This window comes from Lolium rigidum, chromosome 6, assembly GCF_022539505.1.
Source record: "Lolium rigidum isolate FL_2022 chromosome 6, APGP_CSIRO_Lrig_0.1, whole genome shotgun sequence".
NCBI classification, from domain to species: domain Eukaryota; kingdom Viridiplantae; phylum Streptophyta; class Magnoliopsida; order Poales; family Poaceae; genus Lolium; species Lolium rigidum.
The window spans coordinates 126,506,194-126,523,249 of NC_061513.1; the positions used below are offsets into that span (position 1 = coordinate 126,506,194).

The 17,056-nt window shown below is 44.8% G+C and overlaps 2 protein-coding genes across 2 annotated transcripts; both read left to right on the top strand.

The window, feature by feature from the left end:
- Positions 1–368: 368 nt before the first annotated feature.
- On the top strand, positions 369–2,542 carry LOC124665937. Its single transcript, XM_047203293.1, has 3 exons — positions 369–618; positions 1,862–1,936; positions 2,034–2,542. Exons 1-3 carry the CDS (start codon positions 448–450, stop codon positions 2,085–2,087), a joined length of 300 nt encoding a protein of 99 aa, XP_047059249.1. The 5' UTR covers positions 369–447; the 3' UTR covers positions 2,088–2,542.
- Positions 2,543–4,839: 2,297 nt separating this feature from the next.
- On the top strand, positions 4,840–7,878 carry LOC124661385 (serine/threonine-protein phosphatase 7-like). The gene is made up of 5 exons (XM_047199241.1): positions 4,840–5,286; positions 6,083–6,586; positions 6,926–7,072; positions 7,259–7,366; positions 7,622–7,878. Exons 1-5 carry the CDS (start codon positions 4,840–4,842, stop codon positions 7,709–7,711), a joined length of 1,296 nt encoding a protein of 431 aa, XP_047055197.1. The 3' UTR covers positions 7,712–7,878.
- The last annotated feature ends 9,178 nt before the right edge of the window (positions 7,879–17,056 follow it).

Consider the following 17,056-nt stretch of genomic DNA (forward strand, 5'->3'; position numbering starts at 1 on the left):
GCGCTCGTCCTTGTCTGACCGACGCAAGTCGGCAGCTCGGCATCCCTGCGTCCTCATCCCAGCCTGCCCTACCTCCCAGGACTCCAGGAGACCCAGGGTGACCACCGAATGGGAATTTCCGTTTAATAATGGGCTCCGGCCCAGCCAGAATGTGCCCTCGACCTGGCCTACTCGTCGACATGTCCCGTACATTCCAGCCCAGCATCTCTCGATGCATCAAATGGGCCGTCATTTCGACGGAGGACTGTTTACCTCGCGCAGCGCTGTTTCGTTTCCTTTCTTTCTTGCGGACCACTACTAGACACAGAGGCGATCGAGAGGGGTCGGAGCGGAGATTTGGGGGTCGGCGGCGAGGCGACGCAGCAGCGGGAAGCGGCGACTCCGCGGCGGCCGGTCAGAAGCCACCGCTCCGCTCCCTGAGGAGCGTGCCTGAAGCAGGGGCTGGAGATGGCGCCGGCGAAGGGGTGGAGCCGGACGGTCGGCAGCGCGCGGTCCTTCGTGGGGAACGCGATGGGCGGCGTCCGCGGCTGGAGCAACGCCGCCTCCTGGGCCGTCGCCGGCTCCCTCGCCTACTACCTCTGGGTCAGGCCCGCGCGCGAGCTCAAGAAGGAGCAGGAGGTACCGATTTCCATTCCCCCCTTGCTATTTCCAGTTGCCCCTGTGTGGTTGTCTTCTGTTGGGTGGATCAGTCTGGAAATGTTTGCTTTCTCAGATCAGCGTATGTAGGTAGCAGTTATTACTCACATCTGTGCCTGCCTGCTTAGATGCTCCCTGGCGACTGTAGAAATTCGTGCGTGTGTAGGTGTTGGCATCAAGAGCTCTCTGTTTACTACTAGGAATTGCGCGTTGGATTGCTCGGAATTGATGCTGCTGTTGTCACTTTGGGTAGAAACCGGCCAATTGTCCACCATTTTTCTGCCAGATTTCATTTCACTAGTGGAAGCTCTATTTAAATCACAACTGGGCCGGTGTTGCCCTCCGTGCTGTGATGCCATTTTACTTGTAATACAGATTTCATTTCACCATTAGAAGCACCACTGGAATCACACCTGGGCCGGTGTTCCCCTTCCTCCTGTGATGCCATTTTACTTGTAGAACAGATCCCATTTCACTATTGGAAGCACCACTTAAATCACACCTGGGCCGCTGTTCTCCTTCGTGCTGTGATGTCATTTTACTTGTACAACATATTTCATTCTATTGGAAGCACCACTTAGATCAAACCTATGCTGATGTTCCTCTTCGTCCTGTGATGCCATCTTACTCGTAGAATTAAAAGTGGAGACTTAATATGCCCCTTCTCCGAGCAAGAATAATGTAGTGATGCACTTCAATAAATGGTTTGTTCAGCGCATAAATTAAAATTAGCCGGCATACGTGTAAAGAACTAGGTATGACGGTGGCAATACCACTTAGGGCGAATAAATGGCCATTCTCATAGAAGGTGGAACTGTGTGCAGCTCTTACATCCACCATATCGAAATGTTAATATAAATTGCTACTTTCTGTGAGCTGCCATTTTTTAAAATGGACACTTTGTTCTATTAAAAATGTCATACTCCAGTAACATACCCTTACTCACATGTGTCATGTACTCATGTTCTCATATCTATCCTGCTAAGCGGTTATTACTTGTTTATCTATTTTTTTCTTTGTTGAGCCATATAATGTTTCCATTCTATTTCATTCACATATATGCCTTAGTTTGGATGTGCATCCGGAGAATGAACCAAATTACTTCAAACCATCGCAGTGTTACCATATTTCAAGTCCCCCCACCCCTCTCCTTTAATATGAAATTGAATCTGGTAAATTTTCTGTACACTCAGTTCAAAATGGTATATGCCTTTTTTTTTCACAGGAGCGGGCTGCTTTAACTGCTGCCTCCGATCCTTACCGCTATGTTGAGAAACGGAAGCCAATTCCTGACCCTCAGGTAACCTCATCTCCCCACTTTCACTGTATCCCTGAGACCCAGAAAACAAGCTATTCCATGTACTGATTCTGTGAGTCGATTCCTATAATGTGACCAGGACACTGGCCTAACTTATGGGAAGAAGAAGGATCCTACAAAGTCTGATAACTAGTTCACCTGGGAGCATAATGTATCAAAATGAGCCTTTCTTCTGCCTGGCAATGTTCCAGTATGGGATTTCCACAAGTCTGGTTGCTAACACAGTAAACATACCATAAAAAAATGTTGCTTCCTCATGCTAGCAAGCCCTCTTGTTGTTGTCGAGACTCTTCGTTTTGAGTAATTTAGCTTTCGCTTTTGTGTGTTCTGCTTGTTCAGATGGATGAGGTTTTTGTTAGACATATGAGGATTCAGATACCAGAAATGTAAATGTGTAAATTGCCCCAGAACGGCTGGGGACGTCCTACACACCTTGTCTTTGCTTAGCTAGATGTTCAGGAAATAGTGTACGGACATGCTGCATCATGCACTTTTTTTTTCCCGTGTACTGTATACCGTCACTGCTACTTGCTACTAGTGCTTTCAGCATGCTAAAGAATAAAGAATAATTACACGGTCTCTATGTTACGAGTGACAAGTGTGGTCTCTCCTGCTGTGGTGGACATGGGCTGTAGGAGAGTCATTGTGGCTATTGTCATCTGAACATGATTTTTGAAAGAAAGTTGCATGTTCTTTGATCGGAAAATCAAATCTGATCTCGGGTGCATATGCACCCGGTATGTATAAAACATATTTTCAAACCGTAAAAAATTTAGGAAAAAAATTTAGCATGTAGAGGGACATGTTCTATGTGTGCACGTAAATTTTTACCTAAAACCAACATTTTTTGTACCCTGTGTAAAAAAGGCAAATAATGCCTCAAAGAATAGACTATTTTAGCACCTAAGTTTTGTCTTTTTTGCACAAGGCATGAAACATATCGGTTTTTGCTGAAACAACTTTGTAAGCATGTAACATATCAAGGTATATACAAAGAATTTTTATTTGTATTTTTCTAACATTTTTAAATATATTTAATATGCGTTTCAAATAAAGGGTGCATATGCACCCGGGTGTAGAAACACCCTGTCCGTTCTTTGATACATCTCAGAATTACTCATTAGGTGATTCATGGGTTCCAAATAGTGTTCCCTATTTTTTTACTAGATGAATTGGGTGCACACTTGTCACAAAACATTGCGCCAGCCGCTGGATCGTCTCTGCTTTTTTTTTTTTTTTGCGAGTTTCATGTTATGGATCACCGGAGGATCATGAATTCATATCGAATATCATGCAGCAGGCTGTACTGTGAGGCTAAGGAAAGATGTGGGAACTGAGGAAGAGTAATTGAAGTGAGGCTATTTTTCTTGTGGCAAGGAGGAGCAAGTACAAGAAGAAACCACTTAGTTTAGCGGGGACTGATATGCAAACCAAAAGAAGGATGGCCTTGAAAAAAAAATCACTGCCAAGTTATCTTAGATTTATCTGATTTTGGATGTATCAGTAACTAAATAGTGCATCCAAATTTAGAAAAATCCAAGACGAGTTTTATTGGACGGATGGAGTAACAAGATTCAATATTTGATGTCATCTTAGGAACTAACACAAGCTTGGTAGTTTGCTTGAATTTTATATCATGATTATATAATAAGATTGTATTGTATCACACATTTAGAGAGAATAGGGAAAGGATCGAACCGTCAAAACCTCCTTGAACGCATATGTGGTCAAAGCGCACTAGTTTCCGGATGGATACTTTGGGCATCTTACTTATCTTGAATTGGGTCTACAGTGGGCCAACAATAACCCTAAAACGGAAAATCTGTAGTTGTTAGCGGAAATTCTGTTTCTGATTCTATTTCGATTGTAAAAGTTTTGTTTCCGTTTTTCCACGGAAAAGCAAGAATCTTTCTACTCCATTTCCATCCCTACTACGGAGAGTCCAATGACATGCCATTTTTGTGGTAAAAATGGCTGGTAGAAGATGGGGTTTTAGCTTCAGAAGATGGCTTGATGAAACGGAAAGAGACAGGAGGCAACCAAAAAAAAAAAAAAACCTAGGCTTTCATCCCTCTCGCCGGTGATGCTGCCGTCTGCCCCGCCTCCAACAGCCTTGGGGCATTGGAGATATATGGTGGACCATGACCTCTCGTTGTCGGGAGGCTTATGTTCTTTTTTAGGTATTTGCAGTGTCTTCATTTAGAATGACAAGACGGCTACATCCCAAAGTCAAAATAACGTCTTCCTTGCCCTATCCCCATTACAGCTCCGCGCCAGCATCAGCGAGGGCGTGCGGAGTTGCCTTCCTGGCGGATCTCCTCAGCAGTTGTTATTCGTTTCAGTTGGTGTGGTTGCAGGTCTACCTCTTTCGATCTATGGTTCTCATTTTTAGGGATGGTTGCTTCTTTAGTGCAATGGTTGTTTGAGGACTTAGCACGACGATTTTTCATCTGTCTACTACAACAAACTCTAGAGTTGTATAGAAAGGAACACACACAGGATTCAGATAAACAACCACCATTGAAACCGTTCATGCTTCGATCTAAGACAGCTAAACACTAGTAAAAAGCAAGACCACTACTGTTGAAGAAAGCAACTCAACTTGCACAATTTCAAAGATAAAAAAGCTACACACAACTTGCACAATCTGACGGCAAACCACTGTGAGTCTGTGAGCGAGTTTGCACACCCTGGACAAACGTGTCGGTCAAAGAAAGCCAACATCGGCAGGCACGGGAGAAAAAGAAGCGAAAGCGGCGGCCAACTGGAACGAACGAACACGCCCTCCACGTCCCGTCCCCCAAAATTCGCAGCAAACGACGGAAAAGCAACCCCATCGAGCTCGCCGACGCCGACGCCGCGTCCGATCCCATCCGATCCATGCCATGTCGGACCCCGGCGGCGCCGCCGACCCCCCCACCCCGACCCCTCCTTCCCCCTCCCCGGTCCCGCCGCCCGCGCCGGTCGAGTGGCCCGAGGACGGCGCGCTGACGCGGGACTGGGTGGCGGCCTTCACCGCCACGCTGGACTGGTGCTCGCGCCGCCTCCCGCCCGACCAGCTCCCCTCCGTCCTCTCCGCGGACTTCGTGCGCCGCCTCCTCCTCGCCGCCGCCGCCGTCCTCCACCGCGAGCCCAACATCGTGCGCGTCGACCCGCGGCCCGACCAGGCCGTCGTCGTCGTCGGGGACGTCCACGGCCAGCTCCACGACGTCATGTTCCTGCTCCGGGACGCCGGGTTCCCCTCCGAGGACCGCATCTTCGTCTTCAACGGGGACTACGTGGACCGCGGCGCCTGGGGACTCGAGACCTTGCTCCTCCTCCTGGCCTGGAAGGTGAATTTCCCCCCACAATCCTACTGGCATAAGCTTATTATATCACCAACACTGTGCACATCTTTATATCTACTATCTAGTAGTATTTGTGTATCTCCGCTTAATTGATACAATAGATAAAAATGTGCTGTGCAAGAAAGCTGAGTTATGACCAGATTTTGTAGCTTCATAATGAAATCAGCAGAAAAAAAATGAGCAAATTTTTTAGCATTTATGTATCTCCGATTAATTGATGCAATAGATAGAAAGGTGTCGTGCAAGAAAGCTGAGTTATGACCAAAATTTGTAGCTTCATAATGAAAATCAGCACACAAAAAAGAACACAAGTATTTCTGTATCTTCGATTAATAGATACAATCGATAGAAATTGTGTAGTTCAAGAAAGCGGAGTTATGACCAAATATTTTAGTTTCATAACGAAAACTAGTCCAAAAATGTATGATGAAAGTCATTCTTCACATGTTCCTTCCTTTGTTTGAGCTGAACTTCGCTTTACAGTTTCTGGGGCAGTCTGATTGATTTGTGCCTTCATATTGAAAATCAGACATAATTCTGTGACCTAGTCCCAAACATTAGATCATCTACCGCTAGCATCAAGGACTCTGTCTCCCAGTTTCCGCAAAGTCTAACACCCTTACACAATGTAATGACAACCTGAGAGATAAACAAGATTTGGTATAAATAGTTAATTATCCTGTTCACATTGCAAACGGCGTAGTAGATGCTAGATCCGCTTAAGCTCTGAGGCAATGTAAACTACCAGCTAACATTCATCAACATGTTTCATTTCCCGTAGATATTTCTACCAAATCGTGTGTTCCTTCTCCGAGGAAATCATGAATCCAAGTACTGCACATCAGTATATGGTTTCGAGCGGGAAGTAATGGTCAAATATAAAAGTCAAGGCGGTCAAGTCTATCGGAAATTCTTAAGATGCTTTGAAGATCTTCCTCTAGCATCAATAATAGCAGGATGCGTCTACACTGCCCACGGAGGGATTTTTCGTGGGGCGGTTGTATTACCATCGAAAAGGGCGAAAAGGGCCAAGAAAGGTCACAAATACGTAGCGACTTCCGCCGAAGACTCTACTACTTTGAAGCTTGGATCCCTGGACGAATTGTTAAAAGCAAGGAGAACTGTTCTTGACCCCCCGTGGGAGGGTTCAAATCTAATTCCTGGAGATGTGCTTTGGTCTGATCCTTCCTTGGAGAAGGGTCTTTCTCTGAATAAGGAAAGAGGCATTGGCTTGCTTTGGGGTCCAGACATCACTCAACAATTTCTATATACAAATAATCTAAAGGTATGTTTTCTTAATTACTATCACAGTTACCACGCTTGATTGAAATAATCTGATTAGTTGAATTATGTCTTACTAAGTGTTATTTAGTTTTATGCTCGGAATTTCATGTTTGCATCCGATATTTCAGTGTAAGCAATCTTAAAAATGTACCTAAAGAATGTTAGTGTTAGGGAGTTGTAATCTAAAGGTATGTTTTCTTTTCATTGCATCTTCCATTTGGAAGGGTGTTTCTTCAATGGTGTACATTCTTACTACTTCAGTGTAGGTTCATTTGGTACATCAAGCACAGTTATATAGAAGTTTTAATTCATACTTACTTCCATTTTTCGTTGGACAAAGTTAATCATCAGATCACATGAAGGTCCAGATGCAAGAGATAAGCGACATGATCTATTAGGAATGGACAGTGGGTATACAACTGACCATCAAGTTGCATGTGGAAAGCTAATAACACTCTTCAGTGCTCCAGACTATCCACAATTTCAGGTTATACTTCGCCACATGATTTATTCTTCACGCTTAGAGTATGCTGCAATTTGTACTTTGTACAAGTTTCATAAGTCTGATTGATTTTACAATTACTACAAATTGTATTTATTGCATATTGTCTCGTTACTCTTGGAAAAGCTTGTGTACTGTTAATCTAACGGTCAATATCCCACTCCGGTATAGGCTTCGGAGGACCGCTACAACAATTCTGGAGCATATCTTGTCCTCAGCCCTCCTGATTTTGCTACCCCTGATTTCCATAGTTTTCAAGCTGTAAAGCCTCGGCCTGCGGTATGTGCTACATGTTGCATTCCTAAGCTTGAGAAGTCTATGCCTTCATTAGTATTTGATTCTATGATGTTTATGTTGGATGAACCATTTTCCCTATTCCCTCTGATCCATTATAAGTGCAGTGGTTTTAGTTCGTTTTAGTTCTACTTGTTATTGATCGGAGGGAATAGAAAAGAATACCATTATGTGTATCATTTTAGTATGGTACTTATCTCTTATGGTATGGGAAATAAATATACTATTTTTTTGATGTAGGCGAATCCCTACTATGATTTTGAGGAAGTAATTGATTCTGACGAAGAGCTAAATCTGGGCGCGATGGACACTGGCAATTTGAGCAATTGATCATATCTTGTACTGTTGTATCATTGTAAGCTTGTGAACCATCACAGTGAACTAGGGAAGTGAAAACTAATTTTTTCTGTAGTTGATTGTTACTAACATGCAGGCTTTTGAAGTAAATATTCTGCCATATCCGCCAAGTTTATTTATCTGATGGTTTGTTTTCATCCTGGTCTATATCCACATAACCAGTATCAAATGATTCCTGGTAATATTGAGTGCAGAAAACCAGAATGACGGCTCAGAGGATTTTCAAGTCCAATCTTTCTGTTAGCAAATTGTCTTGGTTATCTTGCAAGGATGGGTGCTGGACTTCACCACCAAACTTGCAGGAGCCAGGAACGTTTTCCTCGGAGGATTATGCTACTTATAGCAACCCAAAAGCTAGGAATGCACCAGCTGTAGTTGCGACCAAACAATGTTGGTTTCTGATTGAATTATGCAATGCTGGTTTCTGATTGATTAGAGAATCTCCAGCCGCGTCCCCGAAAAGGTGTTGGATCGAGCGTTTGGGAGACGCGTTTTCTTCGTGCCGCGTTTGGAGAACGTTGTTCCCTAGCCGCGGTCTCCAAACTTGTTTTTATGTTAAAATACTCTTTTTTGCATTTCTATTTCAATAAAAAGGAGGAACATTACACATTAATACATAATTGGGAACATGGTTTTTCACAAACTAAGACATACTACCTCCGCCCCGAGGAATAAGGCGCACGCGTATAACTTTACCATACAAATTAACACTTTCTAATGATGTTAATTTCATACAAACAATCTTTATATATTTGAAGTAATTATTAGTCAAACAAAAAGCATGTAAAACAAGGATGTCTTATTCCTTAAATCGGAGGTAGTAGTTTGGAACATGGTTTTCACAAATTAAAACATTGCAAAATGAGGAAATCTAATTATTGTTGGTCTTGCAGATTTCGTTTGTTCGCTGCCAAGAAAGAATACTTTCAGGCACTTTTTAGCTACCCAAAACTGGAAAATTAATTCAGCTGGTAATGATAACTCCGTTGGTACTTTGCACCTTTGCAGGGATCCCGTGACCTTTTTTGCTGCGAAGAAAGAACACTCGATGCGTTCAATCGTCCTCCTCTTCGTCATCGTTGTGGTAGTGCCGGCGGAAGGACGTGCCGTCGAACACCTTCACGCTCATCTCCTCGTCGTCTTGGTACGAGAATGGGAGCACGCAGCCGGCTTGGAGGTAGTGGTAGAGCGCGATATTCTCCCAGCCGGTGTGGAGGTACATCTTGCCGCGCCCATCAAAGAGCACGTCCATGGGCCACCGACAGAAGCCGGAGCCAGCCTCCCGCAGTTGCAGCGCGGTCAGCTCGTTGCTGGCGACGAACTCGGCGAATTTGTCCGGCACCCTCTGGATGCCGAGTGGGTCACCATTGAGGACGATGACGAACTCGAACTCCTACACCCCTCGGAAGACTACGACGTCGTAGGCATGCAGGCCTTCCAGCACGGCCGCGACCTCGGCCTCGGCCTCTGCCTCTACCAGCCATGAAAAGGCCCTCGACTCTTGAGATGGTGGCGGCTAGGTTTGGGGAGAGAGGCGCTAGGGTTTGTGTGTGAGGGACTATGTAAGAGCGCCCCTTTTTATAGGCTGGAGGGAGGCGGGGGAGCGGTGACGCTCATTATCACCGGCATGGAGAGCTAGGCGCGACGAGACGCATCGCTGCGCCTCTACGGAAACTGCACCGTCGCTGCGCGCCAGTAACTTCCGTCGCGAGGTAAGCGACGGTTAGGTTAAACTTGAACGTGACATTGACTTGTCGGGGCCGCCACGCCTGCCTCGCTTTTCGCTGTGTCCGGCGTGTCCGAAACGTTTTCTGTGGACCGAGGACAGGCTCGAGATGCCAGACACCGTATTAGACCGCACCGAACGGAAAGTGGCTTTGGAGAATACTTTGAGGACGCGGCTGAGGTAGATGCTCTTATGCATCTGCATGCACTCCTGCCTATTCTCGTTGTTTTCTGTGGTGATTTATTTTTGTCCAGCCGGAATGACTGGGTGAATGCTTAATCTTTGGTGTATTTGTTTTTCACTTCAGTTTTCTCAAAGACGTGGTAGTTAGACTAGGCAAAGCCAAGACAAAGCAGGCAAAGTACCGGGTACTTCTTTTCGGCTTCTACTAGACCAGAGCTACCCTTTCTCAATTTTTCCTAGAAGCATGTCTCCTCAACTTATTTTAAATTTTAAATTAGTCTACTCTCTCCGATCCATATTATTTGATGCTAAAATAGATATATCTATAACTAAATTATGTTTAGATACATCTATATTAGTATCATTATGAATCGGAGGGAGTACCAAATACTACTTTATAAGTTTAAACAAATTCAGTGTCAAGAAGCCCTGCTAGAATCCAGAAAGAAACGGGCCTACTGTGGCTATGTATAGCTGATGATGAGAGGCAGTTGATGTTTCTTCGATTAACCTCCGAGTTGAAACTCTTCGACTCTTCTTAGTTCTGCAGTGCAGTTCGAATTTCATGTATTTCTTTCATTTTAAATTAATTGACTTAGCTTTGTTCAGATACACATGAATTTAAACCTTCTGATTCAGCTTATACGGACGGAAGGAGTATATGTTAGCGTTCATCAGCGGTAGGTTGTTAAGTTCAGATGTTTCAGTAAAGGAGTGCATAATCAATCAGAAACCAACATTGCAGAATACCCTGTCAGGTGTTATTGCATTGCGGCTGCCCTAGAACTGCTGGCTTGAAATTCCCTGTCTGATAGAGCATCACTTCTATATCTCTTCCTTGGACTATTCAACAGTTCAGCCCATTTCATATCTTGTTGTGGTTCAGTTCTCTGATATACCAGCGCTTAATATTAGTAGTTATGTTGCTGTACATTTGTGAACACAAATTTGATATGTTGCATTTCAGCTGGCCCCGAACTGCAGGTCGGAAACTCCCTGTCAGATTGAGAACTTCTATCCAATTGACCTCTTGCTTTATGCACGCTGGTGTTTGCCGTGTGAAGACGCCGGTGAATACATAGGCCGTTCTGCCTGACGTTGGAAGATGATGTTCGTGGCGTTTTTTGGCCGGCGAGATGCGGTGACATGAATGTAGTTCGGGTTTTGGCCGTCCGTGGCACAAAAATGTGTATGGTGACAAACTTGTGCAATTTGGCATCTGCTTCCGCGCCTGAATTTCTGGCAAAGAGATATGGTTGGTTCGTCAAGTCGGTGCTCACATCACAATCCATTTACCACTTGACAACAAAGGGAGGATCTCCAAGATTAACATGAAAATGGACTTCACAATGGACCACATCCGCCCATTTGTATCTCTTTGCATTCAACTTCAAGAAATCAATCTTCATGATGACGCTCCAGATGACATTACTTAGACTATTATCGAAAATTGGCTAATACACAGCTAAATCCGCTTACATGGCGCCATTCTTCATTGCAACTCCCTCGCCTACAAGCTCTTCGGTTTGGAAAATATGGACCCCTCCCAAAATTAAGTTCTTCGCTTGTCAAGCCAGCTAAAATAGGCTTTGGGCCGCTGGGCTGTCACGAGAAGAGGTGATGTGCAAAGGGGTTTCGCTTGCTTTGCAAGCGGGTGGCTGAGTCTGTAGACCACCTTTTTGTCCATTGTAGATATACCATGAGGCTTTGGAGCTTAATCGAGGAATGGCTAGGGCTGGGCTTCATTGATCTCGATGCTTGGTTGATGCAAACAATCCATTCTTGGTGGTCCGTTATGACAAAGGTCAAAACTCAAATGACTTGGCTTAGATTACCCTCTTACTTGGGATATTTGGAATGAGGGCAATGATCGGGGCTTCTAGGAAAGTTAAAACATGAGGCGAATCTTTGGATTTTAGCGGGCGACAAGCGCCTGATGAGTATGACACTATTTTTTTCTTGCAAACTCCTTTCTTAATTAAACATGGGGAGCCATGCATAGGGTCGTAGAAACAATAGGTGTCATTGTATTGGTTTTTTGGTTGCTTTGGAGAAATCCCTAGAGGAAAGTGTTGGACCATGGTCAGCATATATAGCTAATCGATTCGATTGATACCAAAGATCGAGCATGTGACGGGTGGTGTAGTAGGCAAATTCATTATCAGTATCATTAGCAGTGGTGGGCATGGGCATATGCGTATCACAACATGCTCCCCACACCAGCGCAGACCTAACATGCATCTAGCCATGGCCGGCCAGCTGGAAGGTCTCCATCCACAAGAGAGACGACCGATTCGAGATTCGAGACGCCCTGAGCCCCTGATTAATCAACTGTACAAGGTTGATCGATCGAGATGTGGCTGCATGTTCGTCCGGAAGCTTATCAATTCTTCCGCAGGCGCATTTAGAAATTGGGAGTACGTTTAATCAGTTCTGGTACCTTGGTCATGTGCGTTCAATGGTTGTTTATGATGTCGGCAGGAGATCGATCTCGCCTGCTTCTCTGCCACTGCCGTGACCGGTTTGCGAAGTTCATTTCTTCTTCTACCTGTAGGGCTTCCATATCCGGCGACATTCCACCTAGGCAGCAGACCGTTGAGCAGCCTAGGCAGCAGGATTTTTCACGCAACCTCGACCTTCTGCAGTTCTGCGCTAGCTAGAGATGTTACCGCCACCAGCAGATATTAATTCGGAAATTTATATTTAAGCCATCTACACCTACTCGATTCGTAACTGGATGTAAATTGAGCGTTTGTGTTCGTATAAACAAGAAATAGGAAATTAAACACGTAAATAGATCTAGTTTTTTGTTTGCGCCGACACATTTGCGGCCTAAACCCTGCACACACCCTCAACTCCTACAATTGGACCATGTTCGTGATCTAGGAGTTTGATCCCGTCATCGAGTGGGTTACCTGGCGACGTGGACTTCTTCAACCGGGAACTTATCATCGTCCTCGACGAGGAGCATGAGGATGAAGACGAAGGCCTTGACGACGACAAGGACAGTGGTCACGGCCACGATGATGCCCTCTTCGAGAACACAACAGCCTCCAGACGTCGGAGTTCTAGCCGGTGGACCTCACGGAGGAGGAGGACATTGAAATGGTCATCGCCTAGAGCGAGCTCGACCAGTGGATGGCCTCGCCGTCCAACTACGGGAGTCCGCGGTAGCTCAAGGGAGGTCAGTGACTCCTCTGATCACGCATGGGTGCACTCAGGCGTGCGCGTTGTCCCCTCCTCCCTCCCCCGCAGCTGCCGGTGCAACAGACGACTATGTACTAACCATAGCCTTGGGCGCCTAAGCAAGGGCGGAGCTACATGATGTGACCCAGATGCACATGCATCAGGGTAAAGATTTTTTTAGCACTAATTGTGAGTTTAATGAAGTAAATGCATCAGGTTAGACTAACAAAAGTGCATCATGGAGGCACAATTTCAGCTAGAATGGTTGAACATGCATCAGGGATACTTCGCCTCCAGCTCTGCCCTGCGCCTAAGGTCTTCGTCCACCTTGATATCGACGACCCATACAAACCGAAACTACAAACCGAAACGGATACAGTTTATGTCTAAAATGGATCGAGCCGCTCCTTTAGAAAAAGGAAAATAAACTAAAGACGGGAGTGTTTGAATTCCGATACATTCCGATCGATCGGGTGGCATGAATGCCCTGCCCTAGTAGTGCGTATCCACACTGTCAGTAGTAGGATATTTTCGTGCAGCTGCAAGCCGAGAATCCAGAAAATATATTTCATGCTGTCAGGCCCCCACCACGTCAACTTGACCTAGGACGACTGCCCCCTTCTCCTCCCGCTTCCCCACGACTGCACGAGGAAAATTCGACAAGGCTCGCATGATTGCACGCAACGCCGGCCGGCTAGACCGAGACGCCCCCATGCATACGGACGCGCCGACGCGGGACCGTCGGCAGCGCGGTCGGCAGGTCGAGCGCCGTCGGCTCCACGGCGCAACCAATGCCGATCTGGTCGTCTGGCGGCTGCGAACCCACGATTGGTGCTTCTGTGGGTTTCCTTTCGATAGCTAGCTACCAGTGGTAGCAGGTCGTGTCAACTGTCGGGGTTGTCTTGGTTGAGTATGGATAGGATGGTCAGCTACTCAGCTGTACTGTATGTCGACGTGCCTCCAGCGCCCGAGCTCGAGCCTCGCAGATCATCAAATACCGAGTCTCCAGGTAGCCTAAATGAGTACCAAGATTCTGTGGTATCGGGCTTGTACCCCTGGTGCGTCGTTTGCTTCAAGCCCCTATGCATACGCTTGGTCGGCCACTATCTTTCTTTTTGCCAAACCTAATGTCTCATATAATTTTTCAGCGAAACTATTTTAAAATCGAATCCCCAAGTTTGGCTACTCAACCAGAGGATGGAGCCAAAGTTGTACATGGCATCACCACGGATAAGCAGCATGCTAAGTCACCCCTAGGGTTAGCAACACAATTGTTCGGATACAAGGATTTCAGCAAGGATTTGGAAAGAATTGAGAAGCAAAAAAATCCACTAAATGAGGTAATTCGTGTCGCAAAATTGCACTAAGGGGTATAAACTGAAATTTTACTTCTAAAATAAAAGAAGATTCCGTGCCCACACGAGGTTGTTTTTAGACTACTCACAATGGGAAGTATCATACAGTACATTAGTATCATGCATATGATACTAGTTTATGATACTACCCTCACAATGCATAGTACAGTATAATAAAATAGTATTATAGTATCATCATATTTAATGTTTTGTAGAATCTCAATGCAAATTGGTGTACATGATGTGTTTACCATTAAGTTTTCTCATTTTACGTGCTATGATATGGTATCATAATATGATATCACTCTCATCTCTCATCTTATTAATTGGTGCACCACATCAAATTTTTTGTCAACATAACATGTATGATACTACTTATGATACTTCTATTGTGGCTAGTCTTAGGGATATAAGTAGAACCGTCACTTTACCGACTTTCCTACTACTACCTCCGGTCGGTAATAATCGACGCGCCGCAGCTAATCAACATGCATGCCAGTGAAGTACTTAACGTAGCGACCGGAGGAATACTAACAAAGATGTTTCTCTGTCACTCTAATTCAGTTCTACTCCGGTACGGTAGAGTTCCCGGGGTCAGCGTGGTGCGTTGACATTCAGGTGGGATTTCAGCGAAAGTTTAAGCACGGCGCTACGTGTGGCGTGACGAGTGTAAAAAAGAGAAAGCGAGCCGCGCGAAGGAAGATGGCGACGCGATCGCGGGCCGCATGCACCGGGCGTCGTGGTTCATTCATTGGCCGCGCTGTGCTTGTGGATTACATCGTGGCTGAAAAATACTAGCGTGTCGGGTTCGTCAACCTGGCCGGGGACGTAGGTTCTGTTGAATGTGGGTGTTGCAGCCGAGCTCGATGACGATCACGTCGATCAATCTGTCTAAGGTGAAAAAATCGCTGTATATATGTACTGCTAAGAATGATTGTGATACAAATTTTCAGCCAACAAACTATGTTGCACAGGGAGGTAATGCACCTGTTTCTACTCCGTATGGTAAGCACAAGGAGGTGCCGAAGACGATGCAGTATGCCCATGAGAAAATTGTTGCTTTTGGGGGGATTCAGAGGCGAGCCGCGAGGTGCGGTCGAGTGGAAGACTGCAGACTCAGCCTAATACTGATATGACGCAAATGGAGAGGGCGATGATGATCGTAAAGAAACGTGCGGAGACGCCAGTGATATGTATGTCTATAACGAAACCAACCTCCATTACTTATTTTTCGGATGATCAAATAATTGATGATGCTCGGTCGTTGGGGTTTTTTTTTTAGGTATTTCTCATTCGGATTGCATTAAATCAGCTAAGTTAATAAAACATTTTGAGTATGATCAATTGGCACAAAAACATGACAATGCTACTCTTTGTATGACAGTATCACGTGCTTCTGATTTATGTGATGATTTAGAAACGGAGGAGGATTTTTTGAGAGATGAGGATGCAGAGATTCCTAAGGTTATTACTAGGGAGAGAAAGGTTCGCAAAAAAATCATATGATAAGAAAAATGTTAGGAGAAGTAACCACCATCAAAATTACAATGACAAATCTTAAAGATATGACATGAAATAGTGAGGGGTTTAAAGATCCGGGAAAACATTTGTTTGTAAAGAAATCAATAGGGGAGTATGACCTAGATTTTCTTTGCTAGAGACAGGACGGTCTAATTTTGCGGTACATTTTTTAAGGGATTTAGCAGCGGGTAAAAACTTTGCTTGGTTCTGTTTGCCGTCACATGGGAGGTTCGGAGGAATTCTTGTAGGGGTTAACACGACCACTTTGGTGGTAAATAGGGTAGACAGTGGAGACTATTGTGTGAAGCTGTCTATCACTTCTAAATAGATGGTTTTCAATGGCTGCTTATGCCAGTGTATGGGGCGGCACAAGATAAAAATAAATATGAGTTCCTTGCAGAATTGGTGAGGACATGTGAATCTGAAACGATACCGATGTTATTAGCCTGGGATTTTAATATTTTTAGAAAACCAGAGGACAAAAGCCATGATATTTTTAAACCCCATTGGCCTTTTATTTTGTAATGCGATCATTGAAAACCTTAATTTACAGGAGATTGCTTTGTCGGGGCGGCAATTTACCTAGGCCAGTAGAAGACAGATACCTACATATGAAAAATTGGATAGGGTACTTGCGAGTGTCGAATGGGAACAAAAATTTCTTTTGGTCACTGTCCGAGCGTACTCGCTCTGGATCTGATCATACTCCGCTTTTGATTGATGTGGAGATTCACACACATGTAGGTAAAAGGCCGCGGTTCTCGTTTGAGTTGGCTTGGTTAGAACAAGAGGGGTTTTATGAGCTCATAGCTACTGAATGGGCAGCCGACCCCATTGGAAAAACTCTGATTCGAACTTGGCAAAATAAAATTAGGCATTTGCGCCGCTTTTTACGTGGTTGGGCAAAGAATTTAAGCGGAAAATATAAGAGGGAGAAGGAGCGGCTTTTGAACATTATAGACACGTTGGATATTAAGACGGAAACGATACCGCTATCACTAGTGGAGCACAATGAGTTAAAATTAGCCAATGAAAATTTAAACAAACTCCGACGAGATGAAGAGATTATGTGGGCGCAAAGGGCTAAAGTAAAGTACATTCAGGAAGGGGGAGATGATACCAAATATTTCCACCTTATAGCCAATGGTAAATATAGGAAAAAGAAAATTATCAACTTGAGCAAGATGAGGGAACCATTATCGGGGACGATAATCTAAGGGTCTACATTTCAGAATATTATAAAAAGTTATTTGGTAATCCAGAGCCTAGTTCGGTCTTGTTGGATGAAATCATAATTGAAGATATCCCACAATTGTCAGCGGAGGAGAATCAAGTGTTAATTGAAAA